The 23,160-nt window shown below is 43.1% G+C and overlaps 1 protein-coding gene across 2 annotated transcripts in view; it reads right to left on the bottom strand.

Moving 5' to 3' along the window:
• sgk2a (serum/glucocorticoid regulated kinase 2a) overlaps positions 1 to 22,200 on the bottom strand; it is a 31,469-nt gene extending 9,269 nt beyond the window's left edge. The window contains exons 1-6 of one of the 2 annotated variants that reach the window (XM_072448810.1): positions 22,090 to 22,200; positions 14,103 to 14,158; positions 12,933 to 12,994; positions 11,953 to 12,010; positions 9,310 to 9,393; positions 5,448 to 5,579 (exon numbers count right to left, since the gene is read on the bottom strand). In XM_072448810.1, the coding sequence (XP_072304911.1) occupies positions 5,448 to 5,579; positions 9,310 to 9,393; positions 11,953 to 12,010; positions 12,933 to 12,994; positions 14,103 to 14,117 (351 nt within the window). In that variant the 5' untranslated portion in view covers positions 14,118 to 14,158; positions 22,090 to 22,200. Of the gene's footprint in view, positions 1 to 5,447; positions 5,580 to 9,309; positions 9,394 to 11,952; positions 12,011 to 12,932; positions 12,995 to 14,102; positions 14,159 to 21,477; positions 21,504 to 22,089 lie in introns of those variants that run through there. The other variant, XM_072448811.1, reaches the window with a different exon arrangement.
• Between the last annotated feature and the right edge of the window lie 960 nt (positions 22,201 to 23,160).

The raw sequence follows: 23,160 nt of genomic DNA, 5'->3' as shown, positions 1-23,160 counted from the left end.
CCAGCCGAGAGACAGTCTCTCCAGCATGTCCTGGGTCTTCCCCGGGGCCTCTTCCCGGTGGGACATGCCTGAAACACCTCCCGAGGGAGGCGCCCAGGAGGCATCCGGAACAGATGCCCGAGCCACCTCAGCTGGCTCCTCTCGACGTGGAGGAGCAGCGGCTCTACTCCGAGATCCCCCCGTGTGGCCGAGCTCCTCACCTTATCTCTAAGGGAGCGCCCAGCCACACGGCGGAGGAAACTCATTTCGACCGCTTGTATCCGCGATCTTGTTCTTTCGGTCACTACCCAAAGCTCATGACCATAGGTGAGGGTAGGAACGTAGACCGACCGGTAAATAGAGAGCTTTGCCTTTCGGCTCAGCTCCCTCTTTACCACAACGGTCCGATGCAGCGACTGCATCACGGCAGCCGCTGCACCGATCCGCCTGTCGATCTCACGCTCCATCCTTCCTTCACTCGTGAACAAGACGCCGAGATACTTGAACTCCTCCACTTGGGGCAAGGACACCCCACCCACCTGGAGAGGGCAAGCCACCTTTTTCCGGTCGAGAACCATGGCCTCGGATTTGGAGGTGCTGATTCTCATCCCAGCCGCTTCACACTCGGCTGCAAACCGTCCCAGTGCATGTTGCAGGTCCGGGTTTGATGGAGCCATCAGGACAACATCGTCTGCAAACAGCAGAGATGAGATCCTGTGGTCCCCAAACCGGACACCCTCCGACCCCTGACTGCGCCTAGAAATTCTGTCCATAAAAATTATGAACAGAACCGGTGACAAAGGGCAGCCCTGGCGGAGTCCAACATGCACTGGGAACAGGTCTGACTTACTGCCGGCAATGCGAACACAGCTCCTGCTCCGGTCATACAGGGACCGGACAGCCCTGAGCAAAGGGCCCCGGACCCCGTACTCCCGGAGCACCCCCCAAAGGACACCCCGAGGGACACGGTCAAAAGCCTTCTCCAGATCCACAAAGCACATGTGGACTGGTTGGGCAAACTCCCATGAACCCTCGAGCACCCGATGGAGGGTATAGAGCTGGTCCAGTGTTCCACGACCGGGACGAAAACCACTCTGCTCCTCCTGAATCCGAGGTTCGACTATCGGTCGGATTCTCCTCTCCAGTACCTTGGAATAGACCTTACCCGGGAGGCTGAGGAGTGTGATCCCTCTGTAGTTGGAACACACCCTCCGGTCCCCCTTCTTGAACAGAGGGACCACCACCCCGGTCTGCCAGTCCAGAGGCACGGTCCCCGAACGCCACGCGATGTTGCAGAGACGTGTCAACCAAGACAGTCCTACAACATCCAGATACTTTAGGTACTCAGGGCAGATCTCATCCACCCCCGGAGCCCTGCCACCGAGGAGTTTGCGAACAACCTCAGTGACTTCAGCTTGGGTGATGGATGAGCCAGCCTCCGAGTCCCCGGTCTCTACTTCCTCTTCGGAAGACGTGACTGAGAGATTAAGGAGATCCTCAGAGTATTCCTTCCACCGTCCGACGACATCCCCAGTCGAGGTCAGCAGGCCTCCACCCGCACCGTAAACGGTGTTGGTGAGACACTGCTTCCCCCTCCTGAGGCGCCGGACGGTTTGCCAGAATTTCTTTGGTGCCGACCGATAGTCCTCCTCCATGGCCTCCCTGAACTCCTCCCAGGCCCGGGTTTTTGCCTCTGCGACAGCACGAGCCGCGGCTCGCTTGGCCTGCCGATACCTGTCGATGACCTCCGGAGACCTACAAGCCAGAGTGGCCTGATAAGCCTCCTTCTTCAGTCTGACGGCATCCCTTACTTCCGGTGTCCACCACCGGGTTCTGGGGTTGCCGCCACGACAGGCACCGGAGACCTTGCGACCACAGCTCCGAGCAGCCGCATCAACAATGGAGGCGGAGAACATGGTCCACTCGGACTCAATGTCCCCAGCCTCCCCCGGGACATGGGAGAAGCTCTCCCGGAGGTGCGAGTTGAATACCCTACTGACAGAGGGCTCCACTAGACGTTCCCAACAGACCCTCACAATGCGCTTGGGTCTGCCAAGTCTGTCCGGCTTCCTCCTCCGCCAGCGGATCCAACTCACCACCAGGTGGTGATCAGTTGACAACTCTGCCCCTCTCTTCACCCGAGTGTCCAAGACACGCGGCCGGAGGTCTGATGACACGACAACAAAGTCGATCATTGACCTCCGGCCTAGGGTGTCCTGGTGCCATGTGCACTGATGGACACCCTTGTGCTTGAACATGGTGTTCGTTATGGACAATCCGTGGCTAGCACAGAAGTCCAATAACTGAACACCGCTCGGGTTCAGATCGGGGAAGCCGTTCTTCCCGATCACCCCTCTCCAGGTGTCACTGTCATTGCCCACGTGGGCGTTTAAGTCCCCCAGTAGAACAACGGAGTCCCCGGTCGGTGCACTGTCCAGTACCCCTCCCAAGGACTCCAAGAAGGCCGGGTACTCTGCACTGCTGTTCGGCCCGTAGGCCGCCACAACAGTGAGAGACCGGTCCCCCACCCGAAGGCGGAGGGACGCGACCCTCTTGTTCACCGGGGTAAACTCCAACACGTGGCGGCTGAGCTGAGGGGCTATCAGCAAGCCCACACCAGCCCGCCGCCTCTCCCCGCGGGCAACACCAGAGAAGTGGAGTGTCCAGCCCCTCTCGAGGAGATGGGTTCCAGAGCCCAAACTGTGCGTGGAGGTGAGGCCGACTATATCTAGTCGGTATCGCTCAACCTCCTGCACAAGCTCAGGCTCTTTCCCCCCCAGCGAGGTGACATTCCATGTCCCCAGAGTTAGTCTCTGTGTCTGGAGATCTGGTCGCCGAGGCCCCTGCCGTCGACTGCCGCCCAGATCTCTCTGCACCGGCCCCTTATGGATCCTCCTGCGGGTGGTGGGCCCAAGGGAGGGCGGCCCCACGTCGCTCTTTCGGGCTGTGCCCGGCCGGGCCCCGGGGGGTAAGACCCGGCCACCAGGCGCTCGCCATGGAGCACCCATCCCAGGCCTGGCTCCAGGATGGGGCCCCGGTGACGCCGATCCGGGCGACGTAAACTGCCTTGTTCGTGTTGTCATCATAGGGGGCTTCTGAACCTGATTCTGATTGTTAAAGATGAACATCCAAAAGACGAAAGATGAAAGCCTCCTACAATATATGTTTTTTTACATGATTTTTTTATTATTATTTGTTTACTTCTTTATATAGTTAATAGTTAAACCAGTGAAATAAGTAGAAGTTAATATATCTAAACTAATTAAAAACAAAAGCAAGGTAAATTTATATTTTGTATTACAATACAATTTGTTGAATGTTACAGTATGTTATGACACATAACAGGTTGCACTATTAATTTAATTAAATCATCATAAACATTATTGTTATATTTAAGGTTTTGCTAAAACGTCTTTCTTCATTTGCTCCAGTTTGACATTGGTTTATGGTTTATAATTGCACTTCCTGGTTCGATATGAGCTGCAGGTTGGTAATTCAACAACTGTTACCTAGCAACCATATTGCAAACAAGGTCCAAAAATGATTTGACAAATAATAATACCTGATAACACCTTTGCGTTAATGAAAGTGTAGTTTCATGCATCAATTGTCCCTTCATTTTCAATGAAATTTTGTGACATTTGTGACATTTGAATGTTCCATCCTCAGGGCCTGGTTTAACTTTTTACACTTCAACTGAAGAGATTAGAACTATTATCAAATCCTCAAAACCATCGAAAGCCAAAGATGTGTCCGGGATGGACAACTATACGTAAAACCACGTAATCACATTATTAATTAGTCCATATTGCAGGGAGAGTTCTCAAATGCACAGACTCCAATCTTTCAATCAGGTGATCTGTAATCTATTTCAAACTTCCGACCCATCATTATTTTGCCTGTAATGTCTATTCACTTCACATTTTATCTTTCCAGCAGTTACAATTTGGATTTAGAGTAAACCACTCAACTGAGATTGCAAATTGTTTCTTCATTGACTAAATCAAATCACCTTCGACATGGTTAATCATGAAATTCTTCAATCCAAATTCATTTAACTTTTCTGCTTCTGGGCAAAATCATATCTTTCTCACAGATCGCAAACTGCATTTATTTTGTATGCACACCAATAATCTGCTCCTGTGTGTCCAGAAGTGAACATACGGATGTATGCAGAGGACACTGTACTGCACTGGACACACACGGATCAAATAAGTTACAGACTGGTTAACCAATGTTGTCTCCAGTTAAATCTCACCAAGACGGTTGGTATGTTTTTCACCAAGACCCACAATTAAATTCATTAATGTCAGCTTGACATATAAACCTCACACGGCCTGGCCCCTCCTCCTCTTAGTGGCTTTGTTGGCGTAGTTGTTGTTGTTGTTGTTGTTTTATGGCGGTTGGCATCCAATTGTTGCATTACCGCCAGACTTTATTCCTCAGACTTTTCGTAGTCTTCAGACTCTCTTCAATGGTCAAACCTTTTATTCTTCCAGGCTCAAAGAAGAAAGTCAACACACTAGAAGGGTTACAAGGGGGTCATAGAAGGAGACAGCCTTTAGCCAGTCCAAGGAATGGAACACCAACACAACCACCATTATTCCAAACTCACTCACAAAGATGATTTTATGTAACCAATCCCAGGTGCTGCCATCTTGTGGTTGCTTCTTGCATGTGCTTCCTTGTATTTTAAAAGGCCGTGGCTGCGCGGTCAAATGGCCCAGCAGTTTCAGGAACCGCGGCACTGCCATATAGCCTCTTGGATAACCCTAACCTTAACCTTAACCCTAACCCTAACCCTAACCCTAGCCTCATGGCTAACTCTAACCCTAACCCTAACCCTAACCCTAACCTTAACCCTAACCCTAACCCTAACCCTAACCCTAACCCTAACCTTAACCCTAACCCTAACCCGGCGCAGTCAAATAGCGCAGCAAATTCAGGAGCCACGGCACAAAATAACATGGCAGTTTCGGCCGCGCACCGCAGCTCTGTAGACACTCCCTTTTTAAAATTGCTTTCCCACATTTTACTGTCTATATTTTCTGTACATAACAAATGTTTGAGTCTTTTGTTATTATTCCGTCTTAATGAACTTCAGTTTTATTGTTAATGTCACTTATTCTAATGTAGCCCCTTCCCCTTCTGCTTGGTGTGATGGAGTTTTTTACTGTACGTCTCTATCTGAATTGTTCAAATACTTAACTAACTAATTACATTGTATTGATATGTTGTCTACGTTGTATTTGAAATATAATCCCTCTTCCCTCTTCAACATGTCTTCACAAACAGAGACTTGACAGATGTAAAATAATAATAAATATTTAAGAAAAAGATACCACCAAGTGACGTATTAATTAGAAAAACATGCACTTTAGGTTTTATCTCTGATAAATACATTGTAGTGGAGCAGTAGATCTGGTATTTATTATCTCTCAGTGCGAGTATAAAAGGAGATGCATTACCTCTCCTCCGTTGACATAATCGAGCACAAAGTAGAGTTTTTCTGGAGTCTGAAACGAGTAGTGAAGCCGCACCAGGAACGGGTGTTTGAGGCTCTTCAGCAGCACGTTCCTCTCCGCCATGATGTTTTTTTGCTGAAATATAAAGAAATACAATAAAACATTTTATACTTTATACAGATACAACCAGTTATTCCTGATAATTAACTAATGAAATGTACTGAGCATGAGTACAAACATTACATAACCAGAATGCCTGACAATAAAGCAATAAATCATGATCACTCACTAATATTATATTCAAGTTGAACTAAGGCCCTATTGTTTGAGCAGGAGACAGCTTATTATGCACAAGCTTCAGAACAGTCATGTGAACTATGTATTTAGTCACAAAAGAGCTACTTCAGTACAAGTACAAGACAGACCTCTGCCTATGGACCCAGCGCGAGGAACTAGACATTAAAAGAACTGTTGATGAACTGGTTCGAGGGGCCACGTCGGCCAATCAAAATGTGTCTTTAGTTAATTTTATCTTGCAATTTCAAGACTGACACCAAATGTAAAACCACAACACAGAACTTGAGTGACGTATTTCTTTTTCCAGTGAAGCGCGGTCCAAGCACAGGCTTTTGGATAAGGCTGTTTGATGTTATAAAACCTGTCCTTTGAACAGAACACGTAGATTAGATAAGACCCACACTCAGGACCAAGACTGTTTACTGCAAACATCGTATCACGGAATAATCACCGTATATTCAGATGACATCACAACATTCTTCAGGACAATACGACTTCATATAGAGGGGGCAGCGAAAATGCAGATTTTTTTTAAATCTTGGGGCTAATCACTGATAGAAATAATAATTCACTTTTGGAAATTTTGAATGTAGATGTATTTATTTAAAGGGACAGTGCATATTAATGAAAATACAAAGTAAATATGTCAGAATCTGTTGTCCCAGGACAGGTCGGGACAGAAACAACCTATGATCTGTACCACATACACAGCACAAGTAATAAGTACTATAATGAGAGACAGACACAACCATTTAGATTCATAAGCTAATCAAATCATCACAAAATGTCCTACCTATTAAGTTACTAGAAATACATTTGTACTGTGATTCTTCATCTCAGTCTGATTGGTCAGTCTGACTATGGAAAATGTAACTGATATTTGGGTTTATGTGTGCTCTTGTGTCAGCCCCGGTTTGTCCTCATGTGTATGTTAATGAGCTGCTTACGAAACTATTTCAATACCCAATGCTTGTGAGTAAAGGTGAATTGAAAGTGCTTTATAAACAATTAACATGTTTCCAATTATTCATATCCCAAATAAATACACTTTGTTACTGTATACACTATAACTTAGTCTATAATTTACGTTATATTCAGCCCGCCTGAGCGTCGAAATTCGGCCCGCGGCCCAAAATGAGTTTGACACACCTGATATAAAAGTTCTCCTGTTCTAATCATGACTCAGTTTTTTATTTATCATAGTTTTACATCCATGAAGTTGCAGTTTGTGAAAACATTTTGAAAAATTAAAATGAAAAATGAAAGGAAGTAGAGCTGAGTGTAATCCCTAAAATGTAATCCCTCTGTGATGTCATCAATATGCGACGTACTATTGAAAACACAGAGACAGTTTACACTTAACTGACACAATTTAAACAGTTAAAACCTTCATTCAACTAAATAAAGGCATAATATCTACTGTAAAATCATATATGGATTTCGGCTCTTGTTTAGAGTACGGTTGCTAGGTAACAGTTGTGGAATTATCTCTACCTATGTCACGGCGGCTGCTCGTGGCCAACCCGGAAGTAACATTATATAAACTTGACAAAAATGGTTAAACAGGGGACAACTAGGCAAAAGGAGTAAAACCTGTAATATAATCATCTTCACTACATTTTAGAGAAATGTGTAGTCTAAACCGTACTACAACATATAGTTATTGTCCTTAAAATATGCAAAGGCGAGATGGGTAATCGCAGCGATGATACAACCGGGGATTGTATTTTGCAGTGAGAAGTCAAGAGATAACTTTTCAAAATCGTGTTAGTGTAACTGGCCTTCACAAAATGCAATCAATCAAGTTTGAATTTCAGGGAATTCAACAGCAACGGCTAATTCCATGCACACTAAAACACCAGTACATACATGCATGATTAAACTCCACAAGCACGGCATCAGAAAATGGTTTCGCCCTCCCGGGATGATATAGCATTTTCTTATATTTGCTCTTGTCTTCTAATCAAGGACGAGCCAGAACTAAACCAGGATTAAAGACCTAAACAAGTGACCAAATTTGAGACTGACAGATTTGAAAAGGCTACATTTTAGCTCGTCGTGCATTTCTAACTTGGGATTTTACACAAAGTCCGAGCAATCATTGAAATAACTGATCCGACAGCAAACGTCAGACCTAATCCAGGAGGCTACGTGTGGCTCGTGCGGCGACTCCAGGCCCGGTAACAGACTTTAGTGAATCAATGTCCTCAAATAAAAGGCTACACAAACAAACAAACAAACCATAAACCTGGACACGTGTAACCTTTCATAATCAATTACCTTCACACTCCCGGTTATATTGGTTTGCTGAACAGTGACAATAAAGCATTGAAACGGTAGTTAAAGTGCATAAGACAATTATTAGTTATGACAGAATCTGTGGTAATCGTTGATTCAGTCAGGGCTTTTAATTACAGTCGCTTTAGGGGCCGATTCTGCTGTATATTGTTGTGTGTGTATTGCTCACCGTAATAGCTTTGTGTCTTCACTATTTTACTCTGTGTTTCAACTGTTTTTTGTGAAGCACGGCGTGACTTCTGTCTGTGAAAGCTGCCATACAAATGTACTTACTTACTTTACTTACTTCCTCATAGTTTTCCTTGCTCGGGTGCAGGCTCATAAATATAATCCAAGCTGTACCTAGATAATACTTTTTTTTTGGGCCGATCTCAGTCAATTCACAAAAAGACCTTTAGTAAATCTGCGGAAGACGTGGCCAAAGATTAAACAGGAAACTTCTTTATTTTACTTCTCTGCAAAGCCTCTACAGCACACCATGTTTTAACCTCTCTTTGAGTAACGCGTTGGGTTTGGCTCATGTTAGCTATCAATAATGTTAGCTTAGGGTGACCAGACGTCCCTGATTTACCCGGGACAGTCCCAGTTTTGAGCCCTGTGTCCCACGTCCCAGCAGAAAACCAAAACCATTGATTTGTCCCAGTTTTATTCAAGACATGTCCCAGTTTGGACCACTTTGAGACGTTCCAACCGTAAACAAGGGGATATATTGTTGTTTCTTTGGATAAACTAGAAGAAATCTGGCTTTAGAATAACTAAAAGACAAAAGATGCACTCATTTCCACTGATAAAGGTCTCTCAGATTATATACTGACTATATACCTCTTTCACGGCTCACTTTGTATGAATGATCCGAGTGCATACAAATGTACTTAATTACGCACGTTTCTTTAACACTTATTATTATTTCCCATCCCATCTCGGATGTGTCCCAGTTTTTAAATTTTAAAATCTGGTCACTTTATGTTAGCTGTCAATAACCAGCAAATGGCTAATGCATTAGCTTTGTTTTCCCAAGCATGTAGGCTCAACATATAGAAGCATCATTGGAAATACGACCACAAGATCAAGCTTCTGCGTTCTCTCTTGTCCAGTAATCTCGTGCCTAAAGAATCAGACCGCTTCGAAAAATAGACCCCTCAGAGCCCACTTTGGATCAAGAAAACGTCAGCTAACGAGGAAATTCAGAACAGAGTCTTTTGTCGCTCGGAGGGGAGAGCTCAATCAGCTTTGTAGTAAAAACAGGCCTATGCTCTCTGGTCTTTCTCACCTCTTTCTTCTTGAGGATGACTTTCTTCTGCAGAACTTTGACGGCGTAGAATTTGCTGTCGTCCTTGTGCTTGGCGAGCAGCACCTGCATGGGAAGCCTTGTTTGTTTATTCAGCCTATTTTGGGTAAACAATGCCAGCATGTCAACAGAACGCAGATCGAGTCTTCACATCGCATACGAGTGATAAGAGAGTTCATGACACAAGCTTTTCTGCAAAGAAACATACATAGAATCATTTGACACTTCTCTGATCTGGTCAAAGCGCTGTCTTCTCATCCTGTGCTAAACTTGTACAAATACAAATATTTGCTGTTTGTTCTTTGACTTTCTGTTTGTTTAATCAACCCAGGCCCATTAAGCCAACTATTACAAAAATAAACTGAATTGAACTTTTTTGTACTTAAAGGAGACATATTTTGCTTGTTTTTCTATTACTTAGTATAGAACTTTAATATACATTGTTATTTTATGTTTTGTTCATTGTGCAACCATGAGTCTGCACTGTCTACACTTGTCAAACATTATAGTTTGTATAGTTTATACAGGAGCAGTTTCACTCAAAAGAAAGTCATCCTGATTCAGTTTTCTAATCAATTAAATAATAAAATTTTAAAGTGCGATATATTGCAACAGAAAAGTAACATAATAAACAATCATTTTGAAATGACGTTATGGCCATGTCACAATAACTGTAAAGCAGAAAACCCCAATAAACTCTTTTTGAAATGTAAAATGTTAACATTTTTAAAAAACGAGCTGCGATAGATAAAAGGCAGAATGAAACACTTCTGTGGTAAGTTAGTATACACATAAAATTTGCAATATAAGTTATTAATTTGTTATTCTATAGCTCAAATCTTATTGTACAACACAAAAAATAATCTGCAAGTGAGAATGAAATATACACATAAGTTGATAAGTCGTACACTGAGGGGACTATATTATGATAGATCCATGCGCTTAGACACGCGGAAACGTGCTGCTCTCATGGGGACGAGCCACACGCGGCTGCAGGTGAGCGGTAGGTGAGTTTTATGATTGATACGTGGCAGGACTAATCGGCAGTCCACGCCACGAGGAAATAAGACTCAGATTTGGGCCAAAAAAATCGTCCATTATGCCTTTAAGCAAACATGCATGAAGCAAAGATGGTATATTTTTGATGAAACAACGCAATATAAAATAGGTATTGTAGTTGGAATTTAAAGGTGTTATACCATGTTTTTACTCTTAAAACGTGAAAAACAGAACTAGTTCTTTTATAGCTTTGCGGGAAATAAACTCTCTAGTTTCAACTTCCTGTTACATGCACAATTTTGGGACTTGGGACACATCTAAAAGATGTTAAAAGAGCGGATTATGAACGGACTGAGCAGCTGCGGGAGAAGAAGAACCATGCTTCCTGCAGTACTGCTCAGCAGCCTGTAGTGGACACTATACACTGAGAGGTGAAAACAGGCTTATTTGGATATATTTCAGAACAATTTACACATTGTGACACACAGTAATTTTGAGATTTTATTGGTCAATCACATTGCCTTGATTGGCCTGACCACATCTGTACTGGTGAAAAACTAAAAAAAACTAAAGGTAAAGCCCCTTTAATAATGGTCAAAAATAATTGCAACCTTTTTTTTAAAAGATTATATATATATTTTTCAGCATAAAACTTTTAAAAAATAAAGATGTGTGTACGTAGTTGTTTTCTGCATTTTACCGTATGTGAATTTTATTTTATTTTTGTCCCATAAGCTTTTGAAGTGTGTGTTTATTATTTTCCTTTTTAAAATGTAGAATAATGATTGAACACAAAATCAAAAAAATTGAATTTACTTGTAGTCAAGTTTCCCTTTGCGGTGATGAGTATTAGGTTCATATGGGAGTGTTTTCTGGTGAAATAGAGCCTGTGATGCCAAAATAAGTGAAATAGCCTGTGTCTTGGTGCAGAGTTAATGATTCATGACCGTCCAGCACACTGGGAGCAGACTGTACGTTATAGACCTCTGTCTGAACCTTTTCATGCAATGACATAAGTTTTAAAAATATTGTTAACTGATTACTGCAGCAATTTTTACTTTGTACTTTCAAGGAGACATTATTTTAATGAGCTTTAAACCTCGCTACCACAGTATTTCCACATCATTGATTTATTCAAAGTTGTATTTGGATCGTTTCCTGCATGTTTGATTAATACTTTTGAGTAAAGTATTGCATCCTGCATCTGAGGCTCAAGTGCTACAAAAATGACCTACCCCCTAGCCCCGCCCACATCCCTGTAGTTGAGATTATTCTCAGAGATGAAGTGACACATTTTGCCACTTTTCAAAAATAAAAGCATGTAACTGACAAGCTTTGTTACAGTGAAAAGTCACTATGAAGAGGCTTATTAGTTCTGCAGTTTTTAAAGTTGTTTTAGATCAATAATGTGGTTTACAATGAACAAAATATAAAATGATAATCCACTTATGTTAGAATTCGATACTAAGCACAATATGTCTCCTTTAACATGACCTTAAACATGATTTTAAGACTGTTACAAGATGTATTATTCATACAGAATGAATATCTCACTTACATATAATTAATTGCAAAATAAGAAGAGGACAACATTAGAAAGCCAATAAATAGATAAGTGTGAGTTACCTTTCCAAATGTCCCTTTTCCAATGACGGTCAGGAAGTCAAAGTCAGTGGGTCTTGCACTAAAACAATGAGAGAAGCTTTTAGCAGATGTTTATGCTCATCAAAACTGAGAGTTAAGATATGTGTCAATAAAGCTGATAACCAAACACTGCAAGCTACTTTCCATTTAAATGCACTCTCTGACGTGCTGGCTAATCAACATTTGGGATATGTTCTGTAAAACCAAGTAAGTGATGGACATAGACATGATAACAACAGCCCCATCTCAATGTAAACATGAAATAAAAGCTAAATATTGTGAATTAAAGTTGTGTATTTTGTGGTTGGCAGTACAACAGTGGCTCGGAGAAGAGGTTTTAATCATCTGTAAGAGCTAAAGCAGAACCACTAAAGCTACAGAACTAACGGCAGCTCATTCTCTCTGAGGTCTGTGCTAAAGGTGGGACTGTTTTATACTTGGATTCACGATGAGCGAAAATGTCAGTGAAGTGGAAGGGACCATTGATAAAAACAAACCGTGGACTCTCTTTCTGAAAGTGGGCCGGTCCACAACCTACATTTCCTGGGCTGAAATAGGGGTCCAAATGAGTCATATCTAATTGTTCTTGAATCATACTTTAGGTTGACTTACTTGATGTTGATCTCAGCAAGTCACAGGAAGCGGCTGTTGCTAACATGCTCTAGCGTTGTTTTGTGGGCTAAACATATACGTTAGCATAGGTGAAAATATTAAAATATTTGCGTCCGCTTTCTCTCTTATCGATTCATCTTGCCCCAAAGCATTCTGGGAGCCAACGCGGGCCAGATGGGTTCTGAAGCTGGACCGCTCACGACCCACTTTGGATCATCTTCTCCAAAGTGAACCGGTGGAAACGGGGCTGCACCTTTCGTTGCTATCATACATCTCAATCGTCCAGGGTCTAAGTCCGTCAACTCACTCAATCACTCGCTCTTTTGTCAACGTCTGTAATAAATACTGACTGTGGATTGGCTGAAGGGCCCAAGTTGACTTCATCCTGTTCGGAAGAAGGGGACGACCGCATCTAAAAAAACACACATTGAAGTACAGTAGCTCTATAAATAATAATAATAATAATAATAACTTTTATTTATATAGCGCTTTTCAGTGACCCAAAGACGCTGAACATAATAAAAAAGGGGAGGGTATTTACAGACAGGGGGGGACAACACGTACAATACACATTAATATACAGATAAAATGAAGACAGACGAAGTAGAGAGAAAAAGATGGGGATGTAACGGGGTAGAAGAGTAGGCAATGGGGTAGAGGAGGCTAGGGGTAGGGGAGGTCATAGGCTTGGGTGAAGAGGTATGTTTTTAGGCGGGATTTGAATGTTGTGAGTGAGGGAGAGTGGCGGACAGGTTGGGGGAGGGAGTTCCAGAGTCGGGGTGCTGTTCGGGAGAATGCTCTGTCGCCAAAAGTTTTGAGTCGGGATGTTGGTGCAGTCAGGGTGAGAGAGGAGGAGGATCGGAGAGCTCAGGTGGGGGCGGTGGGGGATGAGGAGGTCAGACAGGTAGGGGGGGGGGCAAGGTGGTGAAGAGCTTTGAAGGTGAGGAGGAGTATTTTAAAGTTTATGCGCTGCTTGATGGGGAGCCAGTGGAGAGAGCGGAGAACGGGAGTGATGTGATCACGGGACCGGGTGTGGGTGAGGAGGCGGGCAGCGGAGTTTTGGACCATTTGGAGTCTATGGAGGGAATGGGAGGAGATGCCAGTGAGGAGGGAGTTGCAGTAGTCGAGGCGGGAGGAGATGAAGGCATGGATGAGGGATTCAGCAGCGGGGAGGGTGAGGCAGTGTCGGATTTTGGCGATGCGGCGGAGGTGGAAGTATGAGGTCTTGACGATGTGGCTGACATGGGGAGTGAAGGAGAGGGTGGGGTCCATGATGACACCGAGATTGCGTACCAGGGTAGAGGGGGTGATGGTCGAGGTGTCGATGCTGAGTGAAAAGGGACCAGTTTTATTGAGAGTGGATTTGGTGCCAATGAGGAGGAGCTCTGTTTTGTCACTGTTCAGTTTGAGGAAGTTGAGTGAGCCATGATTTTATTGTAGAGATGCAGGTTTCGATGTGGCTGAGGAGAGGGTTTTGGGTGGATAAATGAGGCATTGTAGCATTAAAAGGCTTCACTTACATTAGAGTACGCCATGGCTACGTCCAATGGAGTCCAGGCATCAGCATTTCACACACCTGACTAGTGGAAAAAGACAAAACATTCATCGATAAACCCGTTTCAACCAGGAAGACCGAATTTCCTGCTCGTCCCTTCCCCATCACTTGTCAAACAATCACCTCAAGTTATTAATATGCATCATTCCATTTGGTTTGAAATGAGCCAATCTTTTGCTGTTAAAGTTCTCACACATTTTGTCTGGACTAAGAATGGAATATATAGTCTGGATATTCTGAAGAAATCCTAATTTCCAAAAGACAGAATTGCATGTACATATATCATAAACCCACTTTTTCAATATTTACCCAAACTAAATCTATCCATTACTGACGCTGTAGTTTAGACTTCTGCAAAGTTCTTACACAGATTTCTCTCTTCTCTGAATGTGAACGCTCCTGGACACAGTTTGTTAGAAAGTGAATTGCCTTTTCATTATGTAAAAAAATCCATAGCAAATTGAATAACAACATTCTTCGGTTCTGAGCAGTTCAGAATCAGAAAAGTTGTATTGCCATTGTCAATGAACATAATTCACAAACATAGGAACTTGTCTTGGTGATTCGGTGAAACATAAAAATACAAAAGAATCAAAAAGAGAAACAATTTAAATCTGCTATGGGATAAAAATAACAACAAGCTATAAGATGAAAAATAAGAATAAAAATAGGCTTACTATGTAATACAGCCGAGTTAACATGTAGTGCAGAAAGTGAACAGTGCAGTGCCAGTTAGTGATTCAATTATGGTTAAAGTGGCAGTGTTTAGGAAGTGTTCATGAGTCCAATGGCAGAGGGAAAGAAACTGTTCTTGTGGCGGGAGGTTCTGGTCCGGATGGACTCCTGCCTGAGGGGAGTGGCCTCCTGCCTGAGGGGAGTGGCTCAAATAGTCCGTGTCCAGGGTGAGAAGGGTCAGCTGTAATCTGGAGACGTACAGGTCCTGCAGAGACCTCCCACTTGAGGTCCCGGGTTATGTTGGTGCAGAGAAAGCGGAGGGAGTCCACAGTGGTGATGGGGGAGTCTATGATGGTGAGGGGGGGCTGGGGGGCTGTGACTTTCGTGAAGTCCACAATCATCTCCACTGTCTTCAGGGCGTTGAACTCCAGGTTGTTACCGCTGCACCAGGACACCAGCCGGTCCACCTCCCTCCTGTAGACAGAATCATCCCCGTCCGCAATGAGCCCGATGACGGTGGTGTCGTCCGCAAAACTTGATCAGTTTTACGGAGTCGTGGCTGGAGGTGCAGCAGTTTGTGTACAGGGAGAAGAGCAGGGGAGAAAGCACACAGCCCTGTGGAGCTCCTGTGCTGATAGTCCGAGTGTTTGAGACATTCTTCCCCAGCCGCACGCACTGCCTCAGATCCATGTGGTTCTGAGCAGTCCCATGTTGGCGTGACACTGTGGCTGTCTAAACATGTGGAAGCACAACATGTTCACAATGTGTCCGGAAAAAAGCTCTGACCTACGCCTGCTGCCGTGACGACGGGGGCGAGCCGGACGGGCCGGTTTATGAATGAAGGTGACTGTATCAGAGAATGTGTTTACAATGCAAATATTGTTGTGTCCTTTTCACCTGAGTGGAAACATGGAGGCGAGAGGAGCAAAGGGAGCCAGAGCTACTCCAAAATGACAGGATTATCAGTGGATTCTACAATGCAACCTGAACAAGAAGGTGAACGCAACATTTTAATCTTTGCTCCCATTTTTCATGAACTGAACCCAAAGCCAATTCCTCTCAAATATCGGTCACAAATCTGTCTTGTGCTTTTCATATTCTTGTTATTAATCCACCCCCCCTCACAGGTGTGGCATATCAAGATACTGATGAGACGGCATGAATATTGCACAGGTGTGCCTTAGGCTGGCCACAATAAACGAACACTCTGAAATGTTTAGTTTTGTTTTATCGGGAGGGTCAGTGTCCGGTGTGACCACTATTGGCAGGAACTCAGTGGGTCACATGTCAGAGAGTGGGTCACATGTCAAAGAGTGGGTCACATGTCCGAGAGTGGGTCATATGTCAAAGAGTGGGTCACATGTCCGAGAGTGGGTCACATGTCCGAGAGTGGGTCATATGTCAAAGAGTGGGTCACATGTCCGAGAGTGGGTCATATGTCAAAGAGTGGGTCACATGTCCGAGAGTGGGTCAATTGTCAATAGTAATATTTCGAGCAAAAACAATATAGCCGTTTCCACTACAACCGAGCTCTGAACCTTCCCCATACCGTCGTGGGGTGGAATTGTCATTATGCGCTCGTCACTCCTCATCCCGTCAGTGTACCCCACCCACTCCCCATAGATTTCCATTCATTTTAGCAGATACAAATATGGCCCATGTCTGCAACATGAACTCTTGCATACAGGACGATGCCAGGAGTGTTTTTGGAGGAATGCAGCGCTTCGTTCTGCTGTTGTCAACAATGAGTGAATGGGCGCAGCCCACTTTCGGACGGGCTTCGCCCGTTTACAACAGTATTGTTAAATTTTCCGACTACTAATTAGTATGCACAGGACGTGCATGAGTGGAGGAGTGCGTTAGTGAGTGTTATGAAGCGGCCGAGTGCGAATAGGCCTTTCGCCAGCTTGTGGAGCTCGGACCTAAATAATAATAATAATAATACAGTTCTATAAAATCAGTGTAAAATAAATTCACAAATTAAAACACAAAATAACTGGCCTGCTTAACTAACCTCGGTGCGTTCCTCCATACGATCCGCGTCCGATGTGCTTGACCCTCGATACGAGGGGACGAGCATGTGACTGCGTGTTATTCACCGTAACAAACTGATAATCCGATAACGAAAGAAGACATGAAAACTCTGCTAATAATAGACCCTTGAGTTCCACATGATCAGAGCCACAGAAGGCGACTGTTTATCAAATATGAGCGCAACACAAGCTACACGTTCTGTGGAATATTCTATTACGATATACGTTCAGATGTACGTGAAACGACAATAAAATCATATCGCATAAAAAAATTCATCCTTTTACTTTTGTCAGCGTCACAAATGTGTGTGACCCCACTTCTTGCGTTGTCCAATCAGGGCGCAGTGATTGGCGTGGGATTAAAAAAGCTTGATTTATTAATTCGATCGCTGTTTAGAGATCTTTTGTTCTCCAAAACAACTGTACCAGACTACAGTTACTCTAAAAAAGTATTTTCGGTTTGTGTATTGTACTTCCCAACACATTTATCAGAGTGAAATCTGATGCAGAGCAACTCTTAACCCGTGATTATTTTAGTAGTCGACTAGCAGGGATGTCACGATTATCAGGTTAATCAATAATTGTGATTATTCAAGTCACAACATAATCAAAAAGAACCAAAAAATAACAACTTTAGAAGCAAAATTAAGTATTTTTAGTTAAATCTAGCTTCCAAAAAAACGTTTTCTTATCAGGCAGTTTTGGTTACATTTAGCTTTATTTTGTGTTTCAGAAAGTTACATTCAGAAACGCCGCTCACAACTTGAGGAAAAGTCACACGTCAGACAACGAGATCAAAAGAAATTCAAGATTTCACTGTTGTAATTGATAAAGCGCAATTTTTTTTCGTTGTTCTCACAATAATCGCACCGCTAATATTTGATATCGCGACGTGGACGGGCCTGAGCGCAGAGTACGGATCCTTTTCTTATCGAGGAAAAAAGGGGACCGTGCAGCGAACGGGACGAGCGGGTAACGGCGGCATCTCGGATTGCGAGGACGCCGGGTTCACGCTGGTCCTCATGTGACTTCAGCCCGAGCCAAAATGACAAAGCAGAAATGTCGAGCCGGAGCACGTGTTTTATGTGAGGCGAGAAACTGTTTGGAATTTGTTTTTCTTCGCTCGGTTTGCACTCCTAACGTTTACTAAAAAATTAAAAAAATTAAGGTTCAGGCCAAATAAGATCTAAACAAAATAAATCTAATATGTCAGAAAATTAAACCAGACTCACTTTTTCATATTTTTTTGTCAGAGATAAGTGCAATTTGGGTCATTTTTCCACATACAATGCCTTGTTCGGACATGAAAATATTACATAAACACATTCAATTAAGTAAACTGCAGCGGCTCGAGAGAAACACATGGAAAAATAAAGATCTACTTCCTGGTGGAGGGCAGTCGAGGTGGATATAAACTTGAAAAAAATTAGTTTGTTTTGCTCGTGCTTTTATTTTGTTTTTTAGTTTTTGTTGTTCCAGTTCTGATGAAAAATAAAAAGTAAAAAAATAAACTCTCACTAGATGAACCACCGCAGAGGCAGACAATTTCATTCCTTTTCTTTAGAATAAATACGTAGGAAGGATTGAGTCTAGGTCATATACAGAATATATTTAAAAAAAAAACACTTTTCAGCCATAAACAATGAATAAGTCAAATATTAAACTATGATGAGATACAGGACAGATTTGAATAGAAAAATAACTTTCAACTTAATCTAAATACAATTAAAAATCTATTCAATTTGCATTTTTTTGTGTTTTTAATTTTTTCAATCTTAATTATTATTTGAAGTAATGAACGAAAATGTCTACCGAAATGTTCCAAAAACAAATGCTTTTTATATTTTTATTTTTTATGTTTTGGTGTTTAAATATAAATGTTACTAGACTAGTTACGGCCAATCTCATTTGAATTTGGGACTAAACGCCTTCCAAACAAATCTAGTTTTGATTCTTCACTTTTTGATGAGATCAGTCTAATCTGCATCTGCACGTCTGATCTGCACGTCTAATACGCACGTCTGCACGTCTAATCTGCACGTCTAATCTGCACGTCTGATCTGCACGTCTAATCTGCATCTGCACGTCTAATCTACACGTCTGCATGTCTAATCTGCATCTGCACGTCTAATTCGCACGTCTGCACGTCTAATCTGGATATGAACGTGTAATCTACACGTCTGCACGTCTAATCTGCACGTATAATCTGCATCTGCACGTCTAATCCGCACGTCTGCAAGTCTAATCTGCACGTCTGATCTACACGTCTGATCTACACGTCTGATCTACACGTCGCATCTGCACGTCTCATCTGCACGTCGCATCTGCACGTCTAATCTGCGCGTTTGATCTGAACGTCTGCACGTCTGATCTGCACGTCTAATCTGCACGTCTGATCTACACATCTAATCTGCATCTGCACGTCTGATCTGCACGTCTAATCTGCACTCTAATCCACACTCTAATCTAAACGTCTAATCTGCAGCTGCACGTCTAATCTGCACGTCTGGTCTGCACGTCTGCACGTCTGATTTGCATCTGCACGTCTAATCTGCACGTCTGCACGTCTGATCTACACGTCTAATCTGCATCTGCACGTCTGATCTGCACCTCTGCACGTCTGATCTGCACGTCTAATCTGCACTCTAATCCGCACTCTAATCTAAACGTCTAATCTGCAGCTGCACGTCTAATCTGCACGTCTGATCTGCACGTCTGCACGTCTGATCTGCACGTCTGAACGTCTGATCTGCACGTCTGATCTGCACGTCTAATCTGCACGTCTAATCTGCACGTCTGATCTGCACGTCTGCACGTCTGATATGCATCTGCACATCTGATCTGCATCTGCACGTCTAATCTGCACGTCTGATCTATTCGTCTAATCTGAAAATAAAATTATCAAATAATCTGAAAATTAACTCAAAAGACTGCTACAATTTATTTTACAACTCGATACATCAGCAATAATTGTTTTCCATTTAGTCGGCGATTATTTCTATTGTAAGACTTTTTTAACACAATTCAAACCAAATAAAGATTTAAAAATATGGTGACTGGAGGCTTAACGAGAGAGAATATCTACAAATAAAATGCACAATTGACATTTTGATTTAACAGTGGCTGTGTTATAAAAATAGGTATTTTCGTACGTGTCTAAAGTCCAGATTACGGTTATCAAAATATGACTGTGATTATTTTTTATAGTCAAACACATAGCCGTGATCAGAGGATGAATTGCTGCCGCTCTAGTGTTTAAGGACATGTTTAAAAGGAGCACAAAACCGACAGAAATGGTAATAGTCAATTTGTGGGTTCTCTGTTCTGTTTACTCTTTTTCTTTAAAAAATAAAAAATAAAATGAATAAAATAGAATAAAAGAAAGAAAAAGAAAAAGAAAAAGAAAAGGAAGGAAAAGAAAAGAAAAGAAAAAGGCAAAATTTTATATTTCACACCTCCAAGCAAATACAAACACAAACACAAATCTGAAAATGACAGCTACATGGATGACAGCTAAAACATTGACATGCCAGTGGTGCAAGTGTACTGTAATCACGGACAAAAACATGACAAGAATTAAGTTTTTGTTTTACATACGAGACTAAAACGGATCTTTTGTGGAGTTTGTCGTGTTTGCCATAAACGCGAAAACGAGACAAGCCGCTGTATCATCCTCCGCTGTGAACAAATTATCTATTGTACAGTAAAAGTGAGTCTAATGTAATGTTTAAAGCTCGCAGTGTGACAATAACACAAGGTTACGCTTCTTTCTGCTGCGTTTCGTTAATTTTGCGCGTGTTTCTAACGGTGTTTTATTCTGACAAAGATCCGGTGCAAAGTAAACATTTTGTGAAGGAAATATGGGGAAAAATTGTATTGTTATTTGATTTATTTCTATTATAGTCGATGAAAAGGAGCCGAAAGAACAATTGTATGTTATCCGTCCACCTTCTTGAGTTTATGCTTAACACTGAGATTTAAAGGTCCGGTCGTCGACTTAACACAGAGTTTGTTACACGAGATAAATGTGTTTAATTGGATCATTTGGAGAATAATATCATAGTTTAAATAATTTTAGCATTTGCCAGAACAAACAACAACAATAACAAAATGATTGGAATGTTTCCCATGAATACAATACTCGCTCATACTAACTTCATAAACAGCTGGCATAGCATCATTTTAGCCATCGTTGAGGTGGAAGAGCTATTGTCTCACCTGCTGTGTGGTTGTGTGGTTGTGTGTCAGAGCTATTGTCTCACCTGCTGTGTGGTTGTGTCAGAGCTATTGTCTCACCTGCTGTGTGGTTGTGTGGTTGTGGCAGAGCTATTGTCTCACCTGCTGTGTGGTTGTGTGGTAGAGCTAGTGTCTCACCTGCTGTGTGGTTGTGTGGTAGAGCTAGTGTCTCACCTGCTGTGTGGTTGTGTGTCAGAGCTATTGTCTCACCTGCTGTGTGGTTGTGTCAGAGCTATTGTCTCACCTGCTGTGTGGTTGTGTGGTTGTGGCAGAGCTATTGTCTCACCTGCTGTGTGGTTGTGGCAGAGCTATTGTCTCACCTGCTGTGTGGTTGTGTGGTTGTGTCAGAGCTATTGTCTCACCTGCTGTGTGGTTGTGGCAGAGCTATTGTCTCACCTGCTGTGTGGTTGTGTGGCAGAGCTATTGTCTCACCTGCTGTGTGGTTGTGTGGTTGTGTGGTTGTGTGGTTGTGTGTCAGAGCTATTGTCTCACCTGCTGTGTGGTTGTGTGTCAGAGCTATTGTCTCACCTGCTGTGTGGTTGTGTGTCAGAGCTATTGTCTCACCTGCTGTGTTGTTGTGTGGCAGAGCTATTGTCTCACCTGCTGTGTGGTTGTGTGGTTGTGTGGTTGTGTGGCAGAGCTATTGTCTCACCTGCTGTGTGGTTGTGTGTCAGAGCTATTGTCTCACCTGCTGTGTGGTTGTGTGTCAGAGCTATTGTCTCACCTGCTGTGTGGTTGTGTGGCAGAGCTATTGTCTCACCTGCTGTGTGGTTGTGTGGTTGTGTGTCAGTGTGGCAGAGTGTTTGTCTCACCTGCTGTGTGGTTGTGTGTCAGAGCTATTGTCTCACCTGCTGTGTGGTTGTGTGGCAGAGCTATTGTCTCACCTGCTGTGTGGTTGTGTGGCAGAGCTATTGTCTCACCTGCTGTGTGGTTGTGTGGTTGTGTGGCAGTGTGGCAGAGTGTTTGTCTCACCTGCTGTGTGGTTGTGTGGCAGAGCTATTGTCTCACCTGCTGTGTGGTTGTGTGGCAGAGCGATCCGTCAGACTGCGGCTGACTCTGGGATCAGTGAGTCTTTAAAACGTCCCGAGCGCCAAGAGAAGGTCGTCCACAACAAAGTGGATCATTGACGAGGAGCAGTGAGGCTCGGAAAGGGGAGGGGCCACGAGAGGGCGGCGGGCTCCTCCACAATAAAAGACCTAACACAAACAAGAGCACATAGGGGCTGGACAATGCACACAGGCGGGGACTATGACACATACACGCAAAGACGGGCGCGACTTTTCACAGAAGTGACTGAGGAAACTTGGGCTGCTAAAGGAATATCTTAGATGTGCTTGTACTTGTAACTGACTTGTATTTAAAGTCACATGAGCACTGACTACAGCACAATCGCCCCAATGCGCCGCTGTCTCTGCTCCTTTCCACGCCCACCAACATTGTCTGCTCTGATTGGACGGAGCTCTGAGGAACGGTGGATTCTCGTTTAATTGAGCTTTTTAACAAAAACTAAAAATTAAAACACTTGTTGAAAATGTAACTAATACTTTAAGATGTATTTTTGCACATGTGCTTTTTAGTTTTATTCAAGTACAGTTTTGGCAGCAGTGCTTGTGAGTGAGTAGATTTGAGAGTCACTGCAGGTGAGGGGGTTCAGTGGACCAAGTACAGGGACGTCTGTCACCAGCAACAGGGAAACTGTTGCAACAATACTGTGACTACAACACACACAGTTTATAGTCAATACGCCATCACAGACATTTAAACTCTGCAGACAGGCGGCGGCTGCTGCTGCTGCTGCTGCTGCATAGGGGAAACAGCTCCAAGATCAGATCAAACTTCATTTATAGTGCTTTGTATATCAAGTGCTTCAGGTGTTTTCCACCTTATTTCTGGACAAGTTGTAGTTAGATCCTTGTTTTGCCTCTTGTTCAAGTCCAAGTCAATACACTATGATTTGAGATCGAGTCTTTTCAAGTCATATATCAAACTACAGAGTACAGTTTGTATTTTTGCAATTTATAATCCTTGTGTAAATGGTTCTACTTTACAAAATCCTGGGCACAAATAGAAAAGTGGGAG

The sequence above is a fragment of the Eucyclogobius newberryi genome, unplaced genomic scaffold, assembly GCF_026437365.1.
Source record: "Eucyclogobius newberryi isolate DKJ021-1_F unplaced genomic scaffold, fEucNew1.0.hap1 SCAF_17, whole genome shotgun sequence".
NCBI classification, from domain to species: domain Eukaryota; kingdom Metazoa; phylum Chordata; class Actinopteri; order Gobiiformes; family Gobiidae; genus Eucyclogobius; species Eucyclogobius newberryi.
Note: the sequence above shows the minus strand (reverse complement) of the source record. Positions and strands in the feature narration are given on the sequence as shown.